General features: G+C 50.3%; 4 protein-coding genes across 8 annotated transcripts in view; 1 reads left to right on the top strand and 3 right to left on the bottom strand.

The window, feature by feature from the left end:
• Positions 1-7,342, bottom strand: part of SEMA7A (semaphorin 7A (JohnMiltonHagen blood group)) — a 28,092-nt gene extending 20,750 nt beyond the window's left edge. The window contains exons 1-5 of the mRNA XM_082061483.1: positions 7,290-7,342; positions 6,093-6,211; positions 4,739-4,822; positions 742-900; positions 458-657 (exon numbers count right to left, since the gene is read on the bottom strand). Of these exons, the coding sequence (XP_081917609.1) occupies positions 458-569 (112 nt within the window). The 5' untranslated portion in view covers positions 570-657; positions 742-900; positions 4,739-4,822; positions 6,093-6,211; positions 7,290-7,342. The remainder of the gene's footprint in view (positions 1-457; positions 658-741; positions 901-4,738; positions 4,823-6,092; positions 6,212-7,289) is intronic.
• Positions 7,165-16,035, bottom strand: UBL7 (ubiquitin like 7). 3 transcript variants are annotated; one of them, XR_014184904.1, is made up of 13 exons: positions 15,796-16,035; positions 15,427-15,650; positions 14,769-14,888; positions 14,026-14,108; positions 13,818-13,902; positions 13,155-13,212; positions 12,486-12,619; positions 12,244-12,293; positions 11,383-11,550; positions 11,045-11,167; positions 10,626-10,780; positions 7,290-7,351; positions 7,165-7,185 (listed from the first exon to the last, which is right to left on the bottom strand). XR_014184904.1 is itself a non-coding variant. In XM_082061491.1 (12 exons), the coding sequence occupies exons 2-11, from the start codon at positions 15,608-15,610 to the stop codon at positions 10,643-10,645; spliced, it is 1,143 nt and encodes a 380-aa protein (XP_081917617.1). In that variant the 5' UTR covers positions 15,611-15,650; positions 15,796-16,035; the 3' UTR covers positions 7,530-8,826; positions 10,626-10,642. The 3 variants fall into 3 exon arrangements, 2 of the variants coding, with proteins under 2 accessions (XP_081917617.1, XP_081917616.1); XM_082061491.1 differs by lacking the exons at positions 7,165-7,185; positions 7,290-7,351 and adding an exon at positions 7,530-8,826; XM_082061490.1 differs by lacking the exons at positions 7,165-7,185; positions 7,290-7,351 and having other exon boundaries at positions 10,234-10,780.
• Positions 16,036-16,846: 811 nt separating this feature from the next.
• On the bottom strand, positions 16,847-18,898 carry LOC309443784 (actin, cytoplasmic type 5). The gene is made up of 2 exons (XM_082061041.1): positions 18,822-18,898; positions 16,847-18,225 (listed from the first exon to the last, which is right to left on the bottom strand). The coding sequence occupies exon 2, from the start codon at positions 18,212-18,214 to the stop codon at positions 17,084-17,086; it is 1,131 nt and encodes a 376-aa protein (XP_081917167.1). The 5' UTR covers positions 18,215-18,225; positions 18,822-18,898; the 3' UTR covers positions 16,847-17,083.
• A 169-nt stretch (positions 18,899-19,067) lies between these two features.
• The window catches only part of ARID3B (AT-rich interaction domain 3B), a 31,807-nt gene continuing 25,655 nt past the window's right edge, over positions 19,068-25,219 (top strand). For 2 of the 3 annotated variants that reach the window (XM_082061398.1, XM_082061396.1), the window contains exons 1-2: positions 19,068-19,153; positions 21,796-22,494. In XM_082061398.1, coding sequence (XP_081917524.1) covers positions 21,901-22,494 — 594 coding nt within the window. In that variant the 5' untranslated portion in view covers positions 19,068-19,153; positions 21,796-21,900. The remainder of the gene's footprint in view (positions 19,154-21,795; positions 22,495-25,219) is intronic. The other variant, XM_082061397.1, reaches the window with a different exon arrangement.

Raw genomic sequence — 25,219 nt, 5'->3', positions numbered from 1 at the left:
TGCCATTTCAGAAATATATATTTTCTCAGAGAACAGAAATGCCCTGCAAATATTTACTCACAGAACTCTTGCCACTAACAGGGTTAAGTACATCAGATGAATAAGAACATAGCTGTATTATGCAAATACACTTCTGCATTCCTCCCTGCAAGTTAGGGGAAATGGTTATTGTATCTGTTTCAGGGCTTTTCGACAGCCTTTAATACACACAGATTGCAGGAAAATGTTCGTTAGAATATACAAAGGAAAGAACTTGAGAAGAAGAGAGATCTAAAAATTCAATTAAGCAATCAAGGAAGCCAGAAGCCCCTTCCTGAGGCCACAGGCATTGGAACAGTAGCCAAAAGAAATAAAAAGACCAACTCTTTTGAAAAGACACATCACGGGTAGGAAACGCACGGCGCAGTGTCAGCTGCAGACGCTGCCGCATCTCAAGGTTGCGGCTGACGGGACTCACCTTGGGGAGCTGCGATGATCCGGGGGTTCACCTTGGAGCGCCCCGCCGCCCCCGCGCCCAGCTGGCCCAGCCACAGGGCCACCAGCAGGGCGACCGGCCACCTCCTGCCCATTTCTATTTCTGCAGCGAGCACGGATCCCGAGCTTGTGAGCCTGACAGCTGCATCGCTGCCTGTACAAAAGAGCCGGGGCAGCCAATAGCTGAAAAGAGGGCGGGGCTACAGTTAACTTCGTAGCAAGCAAGCCAAAAAACCAGCCAAAAGTGACTAATTTATTATTTGGTACCTGCAGGTCTGCTGGGGTTTCTGGTCCTCCTTTTTTTCTTCCCTTTCTCCTGTAAGGGGAAGGTGAGAGTCTGATGGTTTTTCTCAAGCTGCAGCTGACCCAAGCCTCGCAGTCAACTTATCACAGAGCCTCATTAGAGGAATATTAAGGTTGAAATGACTGAAATAAGAATAAAAATAGGTATGCGTAAGATGGAACAGCAGACCAAGGGCGCAGAGAGCGATAACAAAGGATGCCGCTCCCAGCTGCTCAAATAAAGAGCCATAGAGCCGCGCTTGGATAGAGGCGGCAGGAACAGCTCGTCGACAGAAGACTTCTCTGCCGTCGGAAGGATGCGGTGTATCCTGTGTGCCAGCCCTCTTCCTGCTACTGCTGCAATCAGATAATAGCCAAGGGCCACTCATAGTCAAATAAAACACTGCCGAGATGAGATTCAGTCATTACGAGCCAGGAGGGTTACAAGACAAACAGAGATGACAGCGACTCAGCTGTGCCTCTTATCCCAGTTACACAATCCCCTTGCCAGCTGAAAAAGCAGCAATGGCAGTTGTGGGTGTGAGCGTGGGAACGAATGAGATCCCAGAACATGGGTGGAAAATCCACCGGAGCTGGGGTGAAGAAACACTCCCTTCCCTGGGATCCCGCTCTAGCACTGTGACATGAACACCCTCCGAAGGGACGGGATGCAGGGCTGTGGCGCAACCTTCGGAAAGTCACTTTGCTTTACCAAACCTCCTCATTCCCCATCCGGAGGGCCAGGAAGGGCTGATGGTTTTTGTGAAGCGCCAGGAGGTTTGTTACCGAGAAGAAGGTGGCATTACGTGCGAGGAAAGCGAGGTCGGACGTGACCAGAATAGGAGAGCCCCACGGGGAACTCGCAAGGATGAGAGACGCAGCTGCGCTCTTTAAAGTCGGCATTGAAGCTAGACCTGCTCCTGGAGGAGATGAGCAGTGGCAGGGCAAAGGGGGCATTTTGGAGGAAGCAAAAAAAATTAATGAGCTGGCTAATGGTGAATTTTAAGGACCCACGGGAATTTCCCACCGGCTCTAAGCACGGGGTTTCATCTTTTTCTTTAACCAAATATCTGCTTGGGTAATTACTGTGTGATAACATACAGATCATCTCTGGTTTCTCGTTTTTGGACATGGTGATTCCCAGTCTTGAACCATTTTGTATCACTGCTCGCCTCAAAACAACTGCCCGTTCACCCCGCAGAAGCGGCTGTATTTCCCTGTTGCCCCATTGCTCCCAGAGCTGCTAAACCTTGTTATCTTTTGTTTTCTTGCAGAGCAGCCGTCCTGAAAAAACATCTAATTCATTAAGACTCTTTAACACAGTCATGAGTGAAAAAGAAATGTCGTTTGTAAATCAACAGTCTAAGCCACACGACCCATGCAGGTTTCTTAATTAACACAGGGACTTAGCATTTTGCATTCACCCTAAATTTGGGCTACACGATGAGTTGCATACGTTATTATCTGTGTTGCCTTTTATGACATGACGCAGCTGGCGAGCTGGGAAACTGGCTTTTAACTCCAACTCTTGACAAAGTTGCCAACTGGAAACACAGAAGGGTTCTGATCAGAGATGAATGAGGAGAGTTCCTGCCTTATTAGAACAGTAAATCCTTTGCTTTTCCCTTTTCCTTACCCCTAACTAACACAGCTGGGCATTCTGCATGGTTGGCTTTTGGTTTTTTTCCACTTTCAGCTAAAAACAATGCTGCCATGTGGAAAATTCAGCTTCAAACTCCCCCAGGAGTTTGGAATTGTTCAGCTCGGGGTTCTTTCTACTTCAACACACGATACGCTCCCCATCTCTTGGAGCATGAGCTGAGCCGCCCCATGAACACAACTGTGTTGTGGTCCTGGATTCAGAATGATGCTGTAGCATCTTTTGCTAAGCAAGAGATTCAGGACATGTCTTGGTGCGTATCAATCAAACGCAAAGCCGTGCAAGATCTCCGCACACCAGCTCAAAGAAGCCTGCAGTGGGGGAGAAAAAAGTGATAGAGGTGGAACAGACAAGCATATACAAGCATCCCATCCAAAACACGTGCTTCAACTCTTTAAATGAACGGTCTTCATTAAAATAGAGCATTCGCCCAAATGCCTTTGCTCCCTCCAGAAGCTACAGCTCCCCTCAGTGTCCTTTCTCCACCCCACAAGCTCCTTCGGGCAGCAGCGTGAGCCATCAGCCGGGCTGCAAAACATCACATCACTGCACAGGGCGACCTTGGGAAAGTGGATTCTGTACACAGGCAAGATCTAGGGAGCAGCACGACCCACACCGTGCGATGCCCGGGAAAATAACCCCCCCATAAGCAGGGCTGTTCCACGGACGCACAAAGCGGCACAGTGCAATGCCGCACACGTTGGATCAAGGAACAACCCGGCTCGTCCGCTTTGGAGGACACTAGAGCTGATTTCAAGGTTGTTCCAACCCTGTACTAGTCTGCAGAGTGCTGAACACAGAGCAGTGCCACAAATCCAGCCAGAAGCCCATCCTGCATTACGTACACAGGCACCCAGGTCAAGCAAGCACTTCTGCAGAAGTATTTGTTTGCTCAAGACCCACTCGGCCACATGCCACGTCCTCCCCTGCGCCCAAGGAGTGAGCACACAAGAGATTCAAATTCCAGGCACACCCCCAACACTTAGCCCCCCCCTCCTCCTACACAGGTTACTGTCTGCTTCACTCAAGTATCAAAACTGCTCCAGTGCAGTATTTCCAGATCACGCTGCTCCATTCCAACATGAATCAGAAAGCAGCTTCACCCAAGTATCTGGTAAAAAACATAATAACGCAGATTTCCCCGAAGAGGAACAGTTTTATTCATCACTGCAGAGGAGACAGACTGCTTGAATGTTTGTGGCCCAGGCAGCCTATAATGAAACCTCCAGTTTCAGTTGGCATTTTTTTCATTAGAGAAGAGCAGGTATGTTAGAATGTTATTCATTATGTGTCACGAGGCTGGGACACGAGTATAAATGAGCATTATCGAGATTTAGAAAACCAGAGCTTCGATTTCTTACCCCTCGCACTTCACCTTTGGGAGCAAGTAGACTCAGGAATGAATTCTTTGAGGAAAAAAAGCTAAATCCCACTCATTTCTTTTGGCACTGACCAGTCCTCAGATGACAGAGTGAGGTGGGAAGGAAGTACAAACGGATTGTTTATCAGCAAACTGCTGCATCCTGCTTGCAACACACAAATCTTCAACTCGCACTCCTCACAGAGCACTATCGAAACCACAACCATCCACCAATGGGCTCAGAAGTCCTCATGGTGCTCAATGCCACTCCCAGGGCTTTAAAAATGCCTCAGGGAAGTTGAGAAGGAACCATGTGCCCCAGAACATCTTGTCCTAGTAGATCAATGCTTTTGACTTACCAAAGGAAGGCTGTGCCAGAGCAGTCTCATGCTCAACTCCTTGCTGGTACTCCCGTTCTTCTGTGCTTTCCCCTCTGCTGCTGAGGAAACCCCTGGGGCTCACCCCAGGCAGAACCCCCCACACCAGAGCTTCACGACACCTTTTGCTGATCCCAGAAGCTTCCAGAGGTCCTGCCCAAAGACCAGCCACAAACTTGGCTCATCTAGATGGCCTCAAATGCCCATTTGATTGGCAAATGCATTTCACCTGGACACTCATCACATTAATGAGCAGCACTATCGACAGCAATTCAGTGAGAACTCACTGATGGAGCAAGAAAGGAGGTAAAACGGATGCCCGTTGGTGACACAGACTGCCAAGAGCACGCGCATCCCTCGAACAGTGATGCTGAAAGGCTTTAGGAAGAGTAAATAAAACCCGATGCAGCATCCCTCCCAACTAAAAGAAAGTTAAAACCAGAAAGGACAGAATTAAGTTGCTTTGTCAAGATCACTCCGCCACATGCCCACCATGAGAGCAGCATATTGATATGTTAACGCCGTACAGCGTGTCAGCTCTGACTTCCCACCATGGCACAGCAGGCCGGGCTGTGTTTCGCTTACCTGGAACTCCCAGCGTTTCTTTTCTTGACCGCTGTGCTCCTCTGCTTCCCGGCAGGGCCCACGTTTCAGGGCAGCATCACTCTCCTGCAGGAATAGCAGCGTCTCAGCAGCGGGCAAAGCAGCATCCTCTGCATCACCAATTCCCACATCAGCCCATAAACAAGCATAAAAGTCCCCCTGATTAGCTCTACTGAGTTGCAATTTAAGTCCATGTTTTTCTCTGGGGAACCAAAGCAAGGCACCTGGACCCCAAGAAACCACTTTGAACTGCTGCTGGGAAAAACGCCAACAGAATCTCTTCCAAACTGGCCAGACACGCAAGATAAGTGGAGGCTGCCCAGGAAAGTAAACTATTTTAAAGATTAAGTTGTCCTTGTAGCGTTCAAGTACTTCCATAGCGGTATCTGTCTCGCCAGGAAGGCAGTCATCTAAGAAGTGGTCTATCTCCTTCTCCTCCTTATTTTGGCCCCTGCTAGCCAGCCCTGGGCCAAATGACGCAGACCATTAAGTGTCTGCAGTTCCCCACTGTCCTTGGCTCTAAACTCCGCGTCTGCCTGGGGACACAAAGGCTCAGCACCGCAGATGCATTGGTTTTTCTTTCTGCCAGACTTGGGAATCTTGCCATGTCTTCCAGCAGGAGAGTGGGAACAGCTCGGGATCTCCCCATGTGCTGGACCCTGTTTGACTTATTTTCTCCCCCACCATGACTTGTCAAAACTCTTTCAAGAGACCCTGGCCTGGGCAGAGAAGAGCTCCTCTTTCTTCCTGCCTCTCACCTGCCCTTCCTTATACAGGCTTCCTGATTATTATATGTTCCAATCGCTCCCACACAGCTTGTTTAGGAAAGCAACTGCAGGAAACCATAAGCAACCAGGTCACAGGCTTTTGGGAGGAGAGGAAAAGAATAATAATTACAAAAAATGAGGTGGAAGAAGGAAAAATTGACCAGACACCAGCTGGTAGGATCCACAGAATAATTAAGTCAGATGTAAGTGAGGAGCCTTTGAGCTCAAAGCATTTAATGCCAGGAGCTACACCTCGGAAAGGAATCCTGCAGAGACAGGATGGTCAGCACTCCTTCCCTGGAACAGGCCACTACACAACCCAAATAACAGAAGTAAACAGTTTGGGGCCTGCTCTGGGGGCTGGCAGCACACTGAAGGGTTACAGAGATCCGCTGTCACCAGCGACCCTTTCTGCTTTAGCGAGATTAAGTGACAATTTTCTACCTGACTCCCATAGCTGTCCTTGTCGCCTGTTGCTGCTTCAGTGGCCACAGCAACCGCAGGTACCCAAAAATGAAACGTCAGGCACCATCACCCCCTCTTTGGAATGTGACAAGCCCACAAGTTACCTGTGACACAGTCCCACGGCTGTGCCTCATCTCCTTGCAGCTGCTCAAGGCTCTTGTGGGTCACAGACCTTAAACCACAGGACTTCTCGCTGGGGTTTCACTCCTCACTACAAGCTTATCTGTGTTCAAAGACAGAGTCCTGAGGGGTCCGTTAACTACTAACACCTGATTTCTAGCCCTAAAAATCCCTAAACCTCAGACCACTGGATGCTGGGGAAAAGAAAAAAAAAAAAACACAACAATCTAATAGAGATGGATTTTCTCTTGTTCTTCAGTTTTTCTGCAGGATGTTATGGCCACTGGAAGAGGAGAGGAGAAACTGACTCTCATCCTCCAGAGCCCATTTGATGCTTTTATCACCCCTGGAGTGGACACCCAGAGCTCCCCAGCATCTCCCTCAAACTCAACACCTAAAAATTTGAGTTGACCATACTCTTAAATCAGCAAGGTATTTATTTCAGCGGTAAGGGGGGAAAATATAAAAGCTTCCAAGTGATATTGGGACAACCCTTCTGCTTGCTGGAAGCCTGGAACACCCAGAATTCAGCTAGAGAGAGACTCTGTGGTCAGAAACGCTCCCCAAAATCCCTTGTCTCACCTTAAGACCATTAGGATTTTTTGTTTCGTTCTGTTTAAAGTTCCCAGGCTCAGTTCAAGAGGACTAGAGTCAGGAAGCTTTGTGTTCAAAACCAGTGGCTCAGCCATTGTCTTGACTTCAAAGGATTTATCAAGGGGATGTTTATCTTCTTCCCTCTCAACTTGCCTTTTGCTTACAATATTCTTAAACTCAAGCATCCTTGTAGGGCAAAACCAGAACTACAGGTACTACCATAAATCAAAGGGTTATTCATAACCACTGTGATGTATAAATATTAGAATAGTATAAATATAAAACAAAATAGTAGGCAATAGAAATATTTTCATGGTGTGACATTGTCAGAACATTTCTGCTTTCACCAAGTTAAAATAGAGTCAAGTTGCCTTAAAACCGCACTGGTTTATTGTGCTGCTCTCCAGCTCACATCACACAGACTCTTCGCTGTACAAAGGCTGCTTTGATGGCTACAGTCACAGAGCTCCCCGTTCATCACTTCTAAAGAAAAATGTTGATTTGTGCTAGGAAGGGGACCAGGTCCCACAGGACACAGCTGCTGGGAAGCCGCCCTGTATCACTTGCCCTCATGTTTGGGCTCTCACCTTATTCCTGATCGGTTGTCCCAGCATCGGTAAAACTCTTTCCTTCTTCCTGGCAAGTTTGCCTGAGAAAGAACAAGATTTCATTATTGCCAAGGAAATCCCACCAGGTCCTGCACATTTGTTTGTGGACGGAGCTGGACAAAACAACGACAAGAGTTTAAGGTGCTCTGCTGCCTTGTCCAAGTGGGGAATTGGTTCCTGTGCCAGGGTCCTGCAAGCAAGGGACACACACAAAGCCCCTGTTTGGCTGGGGGAGCAAGGAAGAAACATTTATTCTGAAATGTGTGAGAGGCTGAGGGGGAAAACCTCTCCAACAGTAATCATTTGTATCCAGAAATCAAGGCTGAAGAGCTTGAAAGTTTGGCTGTTCAGCATCTGATCCAACAAACCACAACGGGGAGACTGGGTCTGCACGTAAACAGTTAATACCTCAAACACCAACGTTTTTTCCGGGGATAGAACTTGCTGGTTGCATTCGGTTCACACAGGGGAAGGCTCCGCCATCATTGTGGAAGCAGAGGAAGACACAAGGCAGGCGGTTACGCAGGGTGAGGTACCGCAAAAGCCATTGGGACATGAAGCCTGGGGGATTCTGCTCTGCCTCCATTTGACCCTTTTGCTGGAAAGTCAGCACCCCACAACAGCACTTTGCTCCTCATGGAGACAGTCAGCTCAGGACTGTCGTCAGCAAAAAGAGACATGGCAGAAATGGTGATAAAGCCAACAAAGTGCTCAAAATAGAGAAGAAGAGCACATAGAGTGAGAAGCATGGATCCCAGCCAAAGTGCCAGCCTCTGCAGGTGGCACCAGCATTGATGGTCAAGCACCAGCACAAATAATAAGATTACTGAAAACACAGGAGGACAAACAGCTGCTACTACCAGCCCTGGAAACACCCGCTGATAGTGCTTCCCTTGTCAGCTCCGCTCCTGGCAAAGAGGGAACTGAACTAAAGAAGTTTCTCTTTGATGTCAGAGCCAGAAAGCCCCTCCTGAAAGCGCTTACGTTAGGGAACCGCGGCCTGACCTCCACCTCTGCCAACGGGCCAGCCCAGCACGCAAAGGATACAGGACACAGATAATTTGAGACCCAACACGTACAGATGCGCCTCTAACATGAACTTGGACATAGTGAGGAGGAGGGGAAGGTGTCAGAACAGGGGCACCAAGGATGGACCACAGGGAACAGGCATCGCAACTTGCTCCTTCGAGCAAGAAGCAGCTGCAGAGCCAGTTTTAAGTCCCTTTGAGCTCCTGCAGGAAAGTTTCCCTTCCTCCATCTCTCTTCCCATCCCTGCATCTCTAAATTTGCCTGGTTGCTGAGCACGTCTATTCTAGGCAGGCGAGACGGGGGAAGCGAAGCGAATGCATCAGGCGCATCGTGAACAGCATCGGTGCCAAGTTCTCCTCTGCTGTAGCCAGTTCAGGCAGGGAATGTGTCTGATGTGGTGCTCCAAGCCAAGCAACGCAATTTGGGAAAGAAATCAGGAAAAAAAAATGTTCTTTCCATAGAAAACATCCAGGCAATTCACAGTTGTCTAGGGACACAGAAGCAGAAATAGCCATTATAAGAAAATATTTAATACAAAATACGGGTCAAAGTAATCAAATCATAAGAGCAGTATCAGGATAGCATAGAAATACCATTTTGGGACACCAAGGACCCCAAGCTGGCCTAAGCTGAGAATTGACATGGTACAACTAAGCAAACTAGTGGTCCTGGTCCCCACGCAAGTCCTGCTGGTGCTGAGAAAGCTCTGGGAGAGCCTGCAAACGCTTTCCAGCTTTGGGCAGCAGCTGTGATACAGCTAATCCTCAGCCTGGGAGGATTGAGAGCTCACAGCAGGGAGGGGAGGATGCTCTGCATATGTTGTCTACTGCCCCAGCAAAGAATGAAGGCACCAGCGATAGGAAAAAATTAATCAGTTTTCATCCATAAAATCACAGCCATCATCTGGACTGGGTTTCCGAAGCAGGTAACGAGGGCAGTTACCCGGAAGGGTGTAGCGAGTCAGGAAAAGCCCCTAATGTCCATCACATCTTATCTCCTACATATTGAAAAACAAAAACAGCCCGTCCCTCCTGAGAGACTTAATCCTCTCAACAGGATTAAAGTCGATCAGTCAAGGGGTGACCCTAGAGAGAACAATTCAGCATTTGGTTGAGATTGTATCAGCTAGCGATCCTGGAGCTTGGAGAGGAATTAAGAGGGGAGCCCGGGCAGCCTGAAGGTAGGAAAGCATTTTCTGCTCTTAGCTTCCCTGCTAACGCACGTTGGCATTTCAGACAAGCCAGCTCCCATTTTCATGCCTCGTTAATCTCGATGGAGTGAAGCCAAGCCCGGCTCTGTTTCTGGCTCCTCTCAGCTCCCATTGACTGTAATTACAGGCAAACGCCTTTAATTGTCTTTGCAGCTCAGGTCTTCGGCACTTCGAAGGTGGCACCCAGGATTAAAAGATACTTTGGAAAATATTTACTGCAGCTGGACTGATCTGTGTGACAGACAAGACATGTCTCACAAATCATTTGTCAGTACCTCACACTCTCTAGCACTGCCTCAACCCTTGTGCTTGTCATTTTTCACTTTACTGTCACCTTGTGGTGGCCATGAGCTCCTGCACCTGTACCCTTGTTCTCAGCCTGCAGGACTCTACCAGCCTTGCCCAACACAACAGAGAACAAATAAGGTTTCTGCTAAGACATGATATTTCTCTGCAGCACCTTCTTGGAGAATATCTGTAGCATAAATAGTTCTTTAGTCTTGGCCTAACTCATGGCAGGACGGGTGTGCAGGTCAGCTACAGCCCAAACGCTGCTCTCCTGACTAATGCAGAGTGCCCTCTGCTGAAATAACTACAGTCCTACAACAGGCAAAGCATTTTCTCCGGTTTCCTTCACTCAAGGAGCACAACCCAGGACAGATCACAACCCAAACAACAGGCAAGTGAACGCAACCCATTTAATCCAGTCAAACACAGAGAGACCACAACAGTGAAACGAGCTGGACTGAGACATGTCAGGTGGGCAGGAATGAAACAACAGGCAGGAGAATATGTCGACAGATCTAAGACGGCAGAACCGTAGATGCCGCAGCTCTCCAACGCACAGAGCCAGCCCTTTCTCCATGCTGGACACAGTTCTGAGGTCTCATCTCTGGTAGCCAGAAGAAGAAGGCTGGAGAAAGGTACCTGGAGTTGGAGGAGCTGCACAGTCCATGCTCCCAAACACTGCCCGCCTGCAAGGAAAGGAGCAGCTACCCCAACTGCTCCACGCTGAGAAGAGTTTCAGGAACAAGTCCCAGACCCAGGAATGTCACAGCTGCCTCAGTGCAACTCACCAGTCCAGCCCAAAAAGCTAGGGAGCACCACCAGCAAAGATGAGCTCCAGGGCAGCCTGAATGTCCCCTCCGGTGGCTTGCAGGGCCCGGAGACTTAGTTCATCATCGTGGATGCCCATGTCTCGCAGCTGCTGAAGCTGTGGCTGCCACTGGCTCTGCAAAGAGGAAACAGAGCAAAGGGTAAGAACAGAAACCAAAAAGCCTTCTCTTCCACGCTGGATTCTCCCACCTGTCCCTAGCTCACAAGTACAATGCTAAGCACACAAATAGATCTGGAAAGCTCAAAGTCTCGCTGCAAATTCCCCAAACCCACCCCTCCCACTTCCACCCAGGACTTGACACCACATCTAGGATACAGCTGGAGGAACCACCCCCACCCCAGGGCTTCCCTGGGCTCCAGAAGAGGCTGAGGCACCCACCTGCAGGCTGGGCTGCCCTGAGGCCTGCAGGGCATGTTGTAAGGCCTGGCTGAAGAGGTCATTGGTGATGGGTGTCCCTGACTGGACACTGGATGACATCGGGGAGGTCCCAGAAGAGTGGCCCTAGGAGGGAACAAGTCGCATGTGGATCAGGAGAACATTTGTCACAGGAACTGGAGCCAGCTGTACCCCTACCATCCTGCCTCCCTAAGCCATAGGGAGAAGAACCCACAAGAAAATAAACCAGCGAAGGCCCCCAGATCTGAGCGGGACTTGTGCTCGCTCAAGCGTTGGTTTTCTGGCCCAGGAGCTCCCCAGCCGCTGCTGTTCTGTTATACCTGGGTGCCAGGGGTGGGTGTGTGGGAGCTGCTCTCTGGGGTGCTCGCCAGCGCCAGAGCCGTCGCCAGCTCACTCTGGGTGATCGGTCGGGGTCCAGCAGCCCCGGCATAGCCAAGGGAAGCCGGGCGGGAACCAGGAGTGCTGCTGGACGGTGTAGATCTTGTGCTCTGCGTGGAAATCAAAAAGGAAACCACCTCTGACATTGGTGTCCACATCCCAGTAAAATCTGGCTCCGTGTTGGTGTCCATGTCCCAGTAAAATCTGGCTCATTTGTTCATCCCTGGGGATCCATTTCCTACAACACCTGACACTTGTGCAGAAACACAACAGAATGGGATGTGCTTTTTCCACAAACTCAGCTTTTACAAAGCTTCGGAAACTGGCCGTAAACCCTTTTAATATATCACTCATCAGCTTAAAACCAAAATGGTATTAGCCTATAACAAAACAATTTTCTGTTGGCAGGCACTTTTTTTTTTTTCCCAAACACGTAATTTCTTATTACAAATGAGAGGAAAACCTCCCTACATTACAGAAGGGCATGGAACAACACTCTCAGGCTTCTCAACTACACTCATCTGTGCACAAGTCCGGCTCTGCATCAATTTGGCTATGAAGGTGTTTACTCTGAGGCCAAGTGCTGCTCTGTGGTGAGCTTCTGCATTGTTCAGTTATGATCCTACCTCAGCACTCAAGAAAATCCAAATACAAACAGCATCCACGCACATCATGATCAATGCTTGTCTCTGCAACACCCCCAGGAGCCAAAGCAGCTTAGGCCATTCATGAGAAAATCTTAATTACAAGTTAAATCCTATTTCAAGTCCAAACCAGCTGTTCCACCCAATCTGGCCGCTTACTTGGTGGAAGTCATCTTCATCATCAGAGAGACCTTCAAACAGAAAGCCACCTGCAACAGAAAAAAGGACCAAGATACGCATAAAACTGGGTGCTGGCAGGAATTTAGACAACAGGATGAGAATCCCGTGGAGTCCTTGGCCACAAAGCCATTCTCAGCCCCAGCTAATGCAACGGTTTGTCTGCAAATCCTGCAGCACATCATCTCTGCAGGTTCCCTGCTCCTCTGTGCGGCTGAACGTACCCGGCATGTCGCGGTAGGAGCCGGAGGACATGCCTCGGGAGGACGTCTCCGGGGCGGGGAGCGGGGTGCTGCCAGCCACCGAGTGCAGAACCAGGACAATGGCGTTGACGAGCGCGGGGTGGGCTGGGATTAGCCTGGAGAGACAGAGCGGAAGAAGGAACATATACACAGGGCAACTAAACAAACAAGGGGCTCAATTCTGGCAAAGAATTTATAGCAGGAATGGCAGAGCCACCACCAGCTCAGACACTGCCTTTGGTTGTCCAGTAAAACCTTGTTCTGCACAGGTGTAGAAACTGGGGCTTCTTGAAGATTCCATGTTTACCCTCCCAATCTATATGTGTCCCGTATGCTCTCATGGGAGCAACTCTCTGCTGTGAGCAACCAGATTGGGATTTGAACCCACGATCCACATGTAATTATGGCCCTGTCTCCCACCAAACAAACATCCTTTGGTCTAATCCAACAGCGGAGCTTGGTATCGAAGTACCAGTTCTCTCTTTCCTGCTGCTCAGAAAGAAAAGTATGACTCTGAATCTCTGGCCTAGTGCATCTATACTGACAGGCAGAAGCAGAAGTCTCTCTCCCACTCCGAGAGAAGTGGTCTTACACAATGTAGAATGCAACAAAAGCACCGCTTAGTCACTGCACCAGCTTGCGTGAACTTACGTGTCCAGCATGTTGGGGTCTGCAAACACTGAGAAGAGATCCTTGTCCTGCAGGACTCCTGGGAAGGACCAGGAAACACAACGAGTAAAAGACAGGATGCAAGAACAAGAGCCAGTCAAACAAAAACCATGGGAGAAACGAAAATAATTAATTGTTTTCCAGGAACTGAGTCACTAGCAAACACCAGAAATACTCTATTATTGTTCTCTCTGAAGCCTTTTACATCTTTCTGGAGAGACTCTCAGTCACAGCCTCACACCCAAGGTTTGGGGCTTTCTCAGCAGACCCCACAGGCTTGTGCTCCGTGTTACAGGCAGGACCAAATGTGGCACCCGGCTCACTCCAGCCAGGCCGGGACTCATCCCATATTCCACCCTTCTTGTAGCAATGTGCCCAAAAGGCCAGGGACTTCCCAGTCCAGAATGAGTGTGCTAGATTTAATGAACAGTTTTGTAACATTTTGCAGCAGCAAGAAAGCATCTGTTCCCCGCTGTGCTACCAATAGGGCACAATGCTGACACCTGAACAAGTGTTTGCTCTTCTGCTCCACAAAAGCAGAAAAAAAAGACACTTTCTCCAGAGAAGGGGACTTGTCCCTTCCCTGTGTCATGAATTAAACACTGACTATCTTTATATGGCTTCCCTCAGATCCTCTGGACTCACCCAAAGCCACGGGGTCGCTGCTGAGGCCGGGAGTAGCTACAATGATCTGATCCAGCGACTCCTTGTTCCCCAGCATTTTGAAGACCTGCCAGAGAAAACAGGAGCAGATCAGCAGCGTCACAACAACGCGGCTCTGCTCAGGGCCTCTCTTTACAGAGAGGGGACAGACAAAAGACATCCCCACATCAAAGTGTGACGCTGCACTCACTGCGTCTCTGTAGGCAGGACTGCTGTGCAGGGCGGTGTGAAGGACTCGGAACTCCCGTACTGCTGCCACCTTATCCACGGGCTCTGCAGGAGAGTAAAATAACAGAACAAAACACAGTTCTCCCTTTTGCAGCTTTAGTAGCTGTTTTACATGCCACTGGGAGTTCCACGCTGCAATAGCGGTGGCAATTCTTTAATTAACCTGGATTTGACAGAGCCAGAGAAGAAGGACACGGAATAACGATTGTGAATGTCTCGATACAGTCACCACAGCTTAACAAGGAACCGCACTCTCAGGTTCCAGACGTATAAAAACATACAGCTATATTCACCTACGTGTAGAAAAGGAGCTGTATTAAAGTAACAACTCTAAGCTAACCCATCTTAACCTACAGGCAGGCAGAGAAGGAACACACACATGCCTACTCATCCCTCCAGCTGAGTAACCGATTGCTTTGTCCCCGATTCTCTGGCAACACACTAAAAATGGGTCACAGCCAATTAAGGAAAGAATTTTTGCTTTCCACATTACATCACTCATTCCTTAACTCTCACATCAGCACAAAAACATAATGCTCATTTGCTGCTGTAAGAGGTGGAGCATTCCCACACAAACACACCCACCAGTTGCTGCTCCAAAACTCACATCAGCCTCCTAGAGACAAAGCACAGGAGGAGCTGTTCATTGGTCACAAGAGGCTCACTGTCAAACACGTCCCCAGGAGAACCCCTTCTTCTCCTCACCTGGCTTCTGATCAGGCTCAGGCCAGGACTTGCGCAGGACATGAACAGTGGAGCCAGACTGGATGCCATAAAAATCCAGCGTCTGGTCGTCCCTCAGCTTACGGCCGCAGTAGATCAGGTCTGGGAGAGAGAAACAGCTAAAGATAAATATCTGCAGCACATTCAGAAAGGGTCTGGGGTCTTTAAGTGAGGCTGCCTGGGGGTTATTGTTCCACATATGGAGCTGCCTCATCTGCTCAGCAGCACAGCGACTCCAGAGCACCAGGAAATCACAGAGCTGAGGTTCAGGGAGGTAAACACAAAGCTGACATTCGCAAAACGTGACTTTGCCACCTCCTTTGGAAGGACCTCTCACATGGTTCTCGTAAGAGCTCTCACAAGGACACATTTGGGTTAGCAAGTCAAAACACATCTTAACAAGGGCACTGACGCCACAGGAGTGCTGGAATCTCCAAACATGGAACAAACTATCCAAATCACGAGGTACTAAGACTGCTGCAGCACAGCAGAGTCCCTGGAGCAAAGCCCTGAGGCCCCACACCGTGGTAGTGCCAAATCTCCCCACCAGCCCCAAATCACTGACAGCAGGATGCATGTCACACAGGACAAGGGTGGCCCCGAGTGTCAGGACCTGGACAAGGACCCTGCCAACGCCTACCGATGAGTTCGGGGTCCGGGACGGACTCCTGCAGTTTCCCAGTGATGAGCTGCTTGAGGTAGGAGATGCTGCACCCACCCAGCGGGCACTCGCCCAGCTCCGTCTGCGGCAAACGCAGGATGGATTTGGGGGCCAGCGGCTGATCTGCCAGCTTCACGGCGATGTGCCATTCGGGCAGGGACATCGCAGCCTTCTCACCGAATGGAGCCAAGGGTCACAAAGTTCTGGAAAAGGAGGAAAACAAACCAAAGTGAGATTCTCCCCCAAGAAGACGATAAAACCTTATAAATTCATGGGGCTTTGCTGGGCAGCACACGTGAAACTACCAGGAGGGCCAGTCAACACACAGCCACGCTTTTAGGTTCCTACCTCAGTGTTCAGCCACACCTGAAGTTACCGGGAGGGCAGGAACGGCCCAGCCGGCCTCCACACTCGGCCGAGTCAAGAGCAAGGCCCGGCCCGGTTCTCCAGGCACGCACAGCCCCCGAAACCCCCGTTTCCCAGCACGGCGGCGGCGGAGCAGAAGGGAGGAAGGTGGGAACGCCCAGGGAGTGGTCCCGGCCCCCCGGCCCCGCTCCCGCCGCCCCTCAGCTCCGCTCCACCGACATCCCTGCGGCTCACCGGAAGCGGAAGTCCTTGTCGGCCGCGCGGTGCACCCTGGGAAATGGAGTCCGCCAGAGAAGGCGGTGAGGAACGCTAAGCCGCTCCGCGGTGGGGAAGCTGCCGATTGGCTGACGCTCCCATGACACAGAGGAGCCAGCCAATAGGCAGCTGGCCGAGGTTTTAAAAGGGGGAGCGCGGCGGGACGCGGACACTTCCCCCCGCGGTCAGCGCCGGTACCGGCTGCGTGGGCCCGGTGCGTGCCACTGCCCTTTAATTAACAACGCTTCATCAATTAAGCGGTTGCTATCCTTCCCCTGCGGAAAATAAGGTCCCATAGACAACCTCCTGCAGCACGAAGGGCCAGCTTCCCCCAGCTGAACGAGCTTCTGCTCCATCCCCTGCTTCATCTTGTCACCCTCTCCCAAAAAAGGCAAAGCAATGACTCCTCCGGTCACCAAGACCTGTGCCAGTGCTTTTTCGGACAAGAAGAGCTGTTTGCATTCTAAAAAAAGCAGAGTTACCATTAAAGTACAGAAAGGCTGCGAGAGTCACATACCAGTCAAGCTTTTCTCCCTCACAGTTCTTAAAATGGCCCACGCAGCACAAGGCAGCTTTAAAATGTGACAGTACATGTTTTTTAGAGCGTTTACTCTAAGTGTTGTGGGGTTTAAGGTTTATTTAACCCAAATTTGTTTTCTAGGGCTTAAACAGGCAGCCACAGGCTGGGTTAGAGCCCAAAACCATGTATTGCACAATAATTATTCAATGCAAGGAGACAGAGAGCCCACCTTGAAAGAAAGCAAAGTAAACTCTTACAGGTTTTTAAGCTTAGGAAGTTTATTTGTTTTCCTACAAAGGAGTCAGTTGTGACAAACCTAACGGTGACAAATCTGACCTTAGTGTCATCCTATCAGTGCTACACAGGGAGGGTGAACAAGCCCCAGAGAGCTGCAAGGAAGAGGAAAACTACAGCCTAACAGGCCATTAATTAAAACATAAAATAAGTAACAGTTGAACAATTCTGGTCCAAGGTGGAAGGTTGTTGGTGGCCACTCTAGAAGCACTTGCGATGGACAATGGAGGGGCCGGACTCATCGTACTCCTGCTTGCTGATCCACATCTGCTGGAAGGTGGAGAGAGACGCCAGGATGGAGCCCCCGATCCAGACAGAATATTTGCGCTCCGGCGGGGCGATGATTTTAATTTTCATCGTGCTGGGTGCCAGGGCCGTGATTTCCTTCTGCATCCTGTCAGCGATGCCAGGGTACATGGTGGTGCCCCCCGAGAGCACAGTGTTGGCGTACAGATCCTTGCGGATGTCCACGTCACACTTCATGATGGAGTTGAAGGTGGTCTCGTGGATGCCACAGGACTCCATGCCCAGGAAGGAAGGCTGGAAGATGGACTCCGGGCATCGGAACCGCTCGTTCCCGATGGTGATCACCTGCCCGTCCGGCAGCTCATAGCTCTTCTCCAGAGAGGAGGAGGAGGCAGCCGTGGCCATCTCCTGCTCAAAGTCCAGAGCCACATAGCAGAGCTTCTCCTTGATGTCCCGCACGATCTCTCTCTCAGCTGTGGTGGTGAAGCTGTAGCCCCGTTCCGTGAGGATCTTCATGAGATAGTCGGTGAGGTCACGGCCGGCCAGGTCCAGGCGCAGGATGGCGTGGGGCAGCGCGTAGCCTTCGTAGATGGGCACAGTGTGAGTGACGCCATCCCCAGAGTCCATGACAATGCCGGTGGTGCGGCCAGAGGCATAGAGGGACAGGACGGCCTGGATGGCTACATACATGGCTGGGGTGTTGAAGGTCTCAAACATGATCTGGGTCATCTTCTCCCGGTTGGCCTTGGGGTTCAGGGGGGCTTCGGTGAGCAGGACAGGGTGCTCCTCCGGGGCAACGCGCAGCTCATTGTAGAAGGTGTGATGCCAGATCTTCTCCATGTCATCCCAGTTGGTGACGATGCCATGCTCAATGGGGTACTTCAGGGTGAGGATGCCCCTCTTGCTCTGGGCCTCATCCCCCACGTAGCTGTCCTTCTGCCCCATGCCCACCATGACCCCCTGGTGCCGGGGGCGTCCCACAATGGAAGGAAACACAGCACGGGGGGCATCATCCCCTGCAAAACCTGCCTTGCACATGCCCGAGCCATTGTCCACCACAAGTGCAGCAATCTCCTCGTCTGCCATGCTGAGCAGGCCTGAGGTGAGCAGGGACACAAGATGTCACCAAGTCACAAGGAACATTAAGCAGCCCTGACACTTACCCCATGCACTATAGACCTGGAAGGAGCTAATGCACTAACAAGCAAGGGATCTGAGGTGAGAGGAGATACTAAGGAATCGTGAATGCTTGCCCCACAGAGCCATCAAGGCCTGAGTAGAGACAGCAGGAACACTTAATACATATTTATACCCCCCAAACGCAAATATATATGCAGCCCCTAAAAAGACAAAGAAAATACAAGCACAGCCCCTTCAGAGCTCCTCCCCGAGGAGGACAAGCAAAAATCTCCCTCCATAAACCACCCATAAAACATTTATCCCCCCCAAACACAAATATACATGCAGTCCCTGAAGGATCAAGGAAAACACAAACGCAGACCCTTTGTAACTCGCTTCTAGAGATCCGAGAGAAACCCCCCACCATGCGCTAGAGAAAACAAAGAAGCACCCAGACTAAAAGCACTTTCCCTCCTTCCCTCTAAATGCCCGAAGGGACAGCGGGGACCGCCAAGCCTTCCCTAAAGGACCGTTTTATAGCGTTTATAGGTCCCAGGATGCCCCACGACCTCACCTGCGCTCTCGTCTCCCCGCGATGTCTCCTCAGCGACTACCAGGCCCGGCCCCACGCGCCGCCTCTTATAGCCCCGGAACCGGAAGCCGCCTCTCGCTTGACTAGTTAATTGGCTCTCAGCCGCCTCTCAGCCACGCCCCCTTTTCAGTCGTTCCTGGGTCTGGGGGCGGTCGCTCCCGCCGAGCGGGGCCGTACCCGGAAGTGGGGCGGGCGCTTCCGTTGCCGGGCGCCGCCTCCGCCGCCCCGTTTCCGGCCGGGCTGAGGAGGGGCGGGGGGGGCTGAGAGGGAGCGGAGCGGCTTCGCTGCGGGCGGAGCCCAGGCGGCCGCGCACGGTAACGGCCCCGCTGGGGACGGGGGAGCGATGCGGGGGGCGCTGGGGGACCGAGGAGGGAGGCGGGGGGGGACCGGTATGGGCGCCGGTAGCGGTTGAGGGGCCAGTACCGAAGTCGGAGGGGCCGGCCCGGAGCTCAGCGGCGGTGGGGCCGGTTGGGGGAGCGGGGCGGCCGCTGGGTACAGCCGCCCCCCGCCGGTAGGTGCCCTTGGGGAGGGGGTGGGTGTTTTGGGGGTGGTTATGGGGCACGGAGGGTCCCCGGTGGAACCGGAGGGGTGGGGTTGTTTACCAGCCCGGAGAGCTCCCCCCCGCTCCTTTCACTCTTTCAGGTGGTTTCCACTTGTCGGTGCGTTTCCCTGCTCACGCTGCAAATAGAGCTGCTAAAAAACGCAAGCGGAGTTAAAAATGTTTTTTATTTTAATCAAAGTGCTCTGCCAGGGGTTCAGTGCCACACAAAGGCTGTGCTGTGAGGGTTCCTGAATGTTAAACTTGGATCGTTTGGCTGCTCGGTTGGGAGAGGCACAGAAAATACGCAGATATCGGTGCTGAGGGGTAAAATGGAGGTGGAAACCTGGACAGGTTTGGCTTTGGTCTGGTTGCAGCTGTTCTCTTAAACTCTGTCCTGATATCACGACTTCAATACTTATTGTGAGCAGCGCATCTGTCTCCTCCTCGACTTAAAACTCGTCGTAAAGCCTCTTCCCAACCACAATAATCACTGAGGGTGTGTTTGCTGTATCCAAAGTTCAGCTTTTTGGAGGCTCGTGAGGTTTGTGCTGCGCTCTGGTGACAAAAAAAAAACAGCAACCAACAAAAACCCCTCGGCAGCGGCGCGTAAATCCTGCCGTAACCTGTCACTCGCCATTGTACCTGCGCTCCGGGAAATACGCGGGTGCCGCATACCAGGGGGCTGCTGCGCCCAAGGTGTGTTTGCTCGGCGTGTTAATCGAGTATTAGGTCATTTATTATCGTTAACGTCCCTGAGGCGTGTATTAACCGCGTGCCCTGCCGAATTCTGCCCTGAGCGGGAGAGGTAGCACCTCGCTGTGCCTCAGGTGCGACTCCGAAGCGAGGTGTGGGTTCTCCAACGCCCAGCCCGTTGCGACATCCACACCAGTTCATTGTTGGTTTACTGGGCCAGATGGTGCCTTGTGCCTCCTGAAACCAAGCTAATACTCTTTTCGGCTGGCAGGTAACATGTTATTGCTCCTGACGTTCAAACCGCTAATCCACTTGATATTGTTTCACTCGCAAGCTAAAGCTGCGAGATGAAAATGCAAATGCGTCAGCCAGGCTTTTAGTTTTGGTGCCGGGCTGTTATTTAGCACAGGGAAGAGGTTGCGGAGGAAGAATGAGATGGGCATCGTAGCTCGCAGGCACTTTGTACGAGAGACGCGCTCTGACCACCTCAGAGGAAACCTTGGAGATTCCAAAAGTTGTCTTTCACTTTTAAAACTGATATCTGGTAGGTCGTTTGTTGTTTTAGGGCAGAACTGCGTCCCTTTCGACAATGCGCGTTAGCAAAATAGTCTCTTTTTTTCAAGTGTGTGGCTTGAATAGCAGCGTGCTGGTTGTAAACAGGGTGGTGGGAGGTGGCCGGGAGGCTCCGGAGCTTGTTTGTAGTTGCCCTTTCCTTTGTTTCTCTAAGCTGACTGTATTTTGATATCAGTGAACCCTGAAGGGCAGCAAGTGAGATCTGCTTAAGCATCTTTTTACGTTAAAAAAAAAAAAAAAAAAAAAAGAAGCTAAGAACAGTCTTTGTCAGCAGGTCCGGTTTGTGACAGTCCAAAATACATGTGTGGTCTTGGATGGTTTGGGGAATTAAGTTGAAGTCGCCTTTCTAGGATTTAGTGTTTCCGACCATGGTCTGTTCTGTGGGTCTTTGCTCAAGAGAAGGCGAGTGCTGGCTCAGCACGGGATTGCTGCCGCTCAAAAAACGGAGAATTAGGGAAGCTCTCGGGTCCTTGGGCTGGGAAAATCAAAGGGAGGCCACGGCTTGGGATGTGCTGGTGACACTGGGAACCAGAGGCAGGAGTTGCTCGGTGCTCAGTCTGTTCTGGGCTACACTGGTCTTTGCTTTACTCTTATCTCCCTCTCCCTGGAAAACAATAGCTAAATATAGTTGTTTATTTCAAGATAGGTGTACAAAGCGTAAAGAATTTAGTAATGTAGTGAAGGCATAAAAGAATTGAGAGAGAACTGGTGTGTGGTAAATTCCTGCCCATTTTTTAATAGATATATGGTCAAGCTTCTCCTGGCTTATCTCCTTTTAAGGTAGTGGTTTCAGAAGCACGAAACCCTAGATGTTAAACCTAACATTTCAAAAGTAATTATTTAGGAAGCGTGGAAGGGTTCTGACACACAAAAAAAGATCTGCTGGGACAGCGGACAAAGGCAGGTCAGCTGCTGTCTTTGGGGTATACGAAACTGAGTTTATAGCAAATGTGTTCAGCTTGAAAATACAATTAAACAGTCTGAAAATTGAATGCAAGTTTGAGCCTGAGGCTGTTAAACATGAAGCTGATTGTTTCACGGTCTCCTGCACAGGAAAGAGTATTGGCTTTGCACTCTATTTATCCTCTTCCTGGGGAAAAGATGAAAGCATTTTATATTCATACAGCCAAATATTTGTCTATCTTTCAGATTCTGCCAATCTCCCAAGGTCGGGGCTTGAACCCTGCCAGATAAAGTCAAAAACCAACCTTCCCCCCCCCCGCCCCTCTTTTTCCCAGCCATGCAAACTGCGGGATGAAGCTGGAAGCCGTGGTCGAGCAGCTGCAGAAGCAGCAGCAGAAGCAGCAGCCGCCTCTGCAGATGGATTCCCGGGAGAGGCAGCAGAGGCAGCTGCGGGAGGCCCAGCTGCTCTACACCCAACAGCTGGCCGTGCAGCAGGCCGTGCTGGCCGCCACATCTGGCAGGGCTTCGGGGGGCTCTGCCGGCGGGCCCTTGGCCAGAACCCCACCCGCAGCCGGGGCGAAGCGGGCGTTTGATCAGAGCAGCATGAATTCGGAGCCAGAAGAAGAAGAGGAGGATGAAGAGGAGGAGGAAGAAGAGGAGGAGGAGGAAGAAGAAGAAGAAGAAGGGGGTTTGGAAGGTGGCGAGCTCGAGGATGGCGCTGATGTGACTGCAAAAGAAAGCTGCTCCGCTCTGAAATATTTTCATGCTCCCAAAGTTGCCCATCACAACCAAAGAGTGGCCTCTACCTCAAACCCTCTCCCAGCCTCGGGGCACCAGCGGGGACAGCCAGGCAAAGAAGAACAGGGTAAAGACACTACGAAGCAACCGTACACTGGTTCTCCGTCTGGGCGGCAGAACTGGCGCTTGGATGAGCAGCTCAAACAGGTCAGTGTTAATATTACTTCCTTCTGCATAAAAATGACCATATTCACTCAGACCGAGGATTTTTTTGTTCATGTTGCAAGCGCTGGCCATTTGAGAGCGCTTTGCAAAGAGCACGAGCGCAGGGCACACACACAGTGATGCTTCCCTGCCGTGCTCTCCCAGGTTTATTCTTTTATAAAGACATTTCACAAGATTTGCTTTACAGATACAAATGATACAGAAACCCCGATCTGTAAGAACCTTTGTGGGGAGGATTGATCTTTGGTTCGTTTATCTTCTGTCTCGCTGCTGCTGGGCCATTCAGAATGGGACAGGCTGGTGTTATATTTATTTTTGGTGTGGACACTTGCCTGCTAATGTCTCACTCAAGTTATTTCACTATAACCCCTTTGTGTAAGACCTCCGGGATGCGTCGGCTTCGCCTGGATTTCGGGTTGGTGGTGTGTCCGTGCCCTCCCACTGATCCTGTGAGTAAGCAAAGCCACTTTGTTTTTCACGTGTGGGAAGGAAGGAGCTGACTTGCTACTGCTTTGTTTTGCTCAGAGGTGAATTTTGTTTGAATAAAGAGTTACTACTCCTTGACAGAGGATCAAGGATTCTTTTCTTTGTTTTAAGTGGGTATTTCAGTGAGTGTAGCACTTGTGAGCTGTATTGTTACGGAGCTCACTTGAGGAGACTTTTGGAGACATTGACAGTATTTATGTGTGTTGAAATTGAGCCGAAGGACTGCATGGTTTAAATAAATAAAAAAAAAGTTGGACTTAATTCTTCTTTCCTACAAACATTAGCCTGAGTGTGAAGAGGGTTGGATTTGCTTCGGATAGAGTTCTCAGAGCTCAGAAACCTTGTATGGACAAAACCAGAGGTGTTTTCTCTTGCAAAAACTCAGTGAAATAAAAAGTAAAAAGGCTGGAGCTGTTTTGTGGGGGCTGATGAACCTTGGGCGTGTGGAAGTTTGCTGGGGGCACTCAGGGCAATCTCTCCCCTTGGCTGCTGATTGCATGCACAAGATGATTTATTTCTTTTCGGTTCAAGGAGGAGCTACTAAAGCTCAGCAAGCTTCATTCCATTTACTGTGGTCTGTGGGCTCCTGCAAACCGGGGCCCGTTTGGTGTTTCCACACCAGCGCGTGTGGCAATAATTCCACGAAGTTGTGACTATTGGTGCTATAAAACAGGTTGTCAACGCAGATACTCGGGACGCAGCAGACAACCAGTTGCTGCTGTGTTTTCTCTGCACTTTCAAGAGGGGTTGGGTTGAAAAAGCAGTTGCTCAAGCTGGTGTAGGGAAGTGAGGTGGGTCTGGAGAAATTGCTTCAGAATTTACTGGGTTGAACTTCCTCTGGCAGGTCCCTGGGTGGAGAAGAGTAGCCAGGACTCTGGTGTTAGGGGGATCACTTATTTCTTTCAAAACGCCAACCACACAAAAAAAACCCCACTTAGCGTTAGTCTTTGGCTGTCTTTATTTCTAGCGTGGCTGGCATTAACAAATATGTCATTGTGCTTTGCAGTCCTGGCGTATCTTGTGAGAGTCCTGTGAATCTTACTGAACTAATAGGCTTGATTCCTGGGTCGTGTGCCCTGTTCTGAGAAGATAAATGAGCATAAGCACGCCAGATCTGGGCTTAGCTGATGTGGAATAGCAAAAAAAAAAACCACCCTAAAAATACTGTTTAACAATTTGTGTACTGTGCACTAATACTGATCCGGTCGCTTTGGCCCGATTCTGCAGCATTTCAGCAGGAATCATCAAGTATTTTGGTAGCAGGTTGCAGCTGAGTCTGATTTCAGGCCAACTTCTGGAAGGCAAAGAACACAAAGCTTCACCAAGGAAGCAAAATGAAAAGAAAAACCCTTTTGCTGCTGTGTTAAACTGTTTCCCTGCTCGGCGGGCAGCCAGTGAAAACCAGAAAGGAGCTGGAGAAATTAATGAACATGAAGTTAAGCAGTGGATTTTGAGGGAATATCAGGGACGTGCTTGTGCTACAAGAGTTCTGGATGGTGGGAAAGCTTGGCAGAAAGTGAGCAGGTTCACATGTTGTCCCAAAATACTGTCTCCTGTTACTATTATTGAAGTTAGTTCTGGCCTAACTGGTCTGCCCCGGCAAGACGTGGCTTATCCTTGTAGCCGTGCTGCTGAACAATGTTATGTGATGTGCTCAAAAGGCCACATCGAAGTGCCCAATATGAGCGTTGCCGGTGCGGTATATTCACCTTGAGGAGGGTAAATATTGCAGAGCAACTTGTTTGCAGTCGCCATACCGGGGAGTAAAAATTTAACAGCGCTAGAGCAGCTCAGAGCCGGAGCGGAGGAAATGGGCTTGGGGCTTAAATACAGAAGTGCCTGCGTTCTCTGGTTTGGTTTTGAAATGATTCCTCAGCTTGTCTTTTTTTTAGCTTGTCGAGGTGGAGGGTAATAAGCAGTGAGAATACACTGCTTGCAGCAAGCGCTGCTCGGGGAGTATTTGTGGTATGCAATAATGGCTCTCGCTTGCGGAAGAGGGGGAAAAAAGTCACTTCTTCTTTCAAGTGTGGATTGTTCTTCTACAAGTGACGCCCTTGGAGAAGAATGTATCTTGAAAGCGTAATGTTGAGGTTGCCTGGAAGGTGTGTGGCCTGAAGATGGCAAAAAGGTGGCAACTACCAGCAAAGATGAAGCCCCGTTCTGTTTGGTCCTGGACGGCCAAGTGAATAATTGTAGAACAAGCTGGTGGACAAAAGAACTT

This window comes from Streptopelia decaocto, assembly GCF_964273445.1.
Source record: "Streptopelia decaocto genome assembly, chromosome: 9".
Taxonomy (NCBI): domain Eukaryota; kingdom Metazoa; phylum Chordata; class Aves; order Columbiformes; family Columbidae; genus Streptopelia; species Streptopelia decaocto.
The sequence above is the reverse complement of the archived record's forward strand: the minus strand, read 5'-3'. Positions and strand labels throughout refer to the sequence as shown.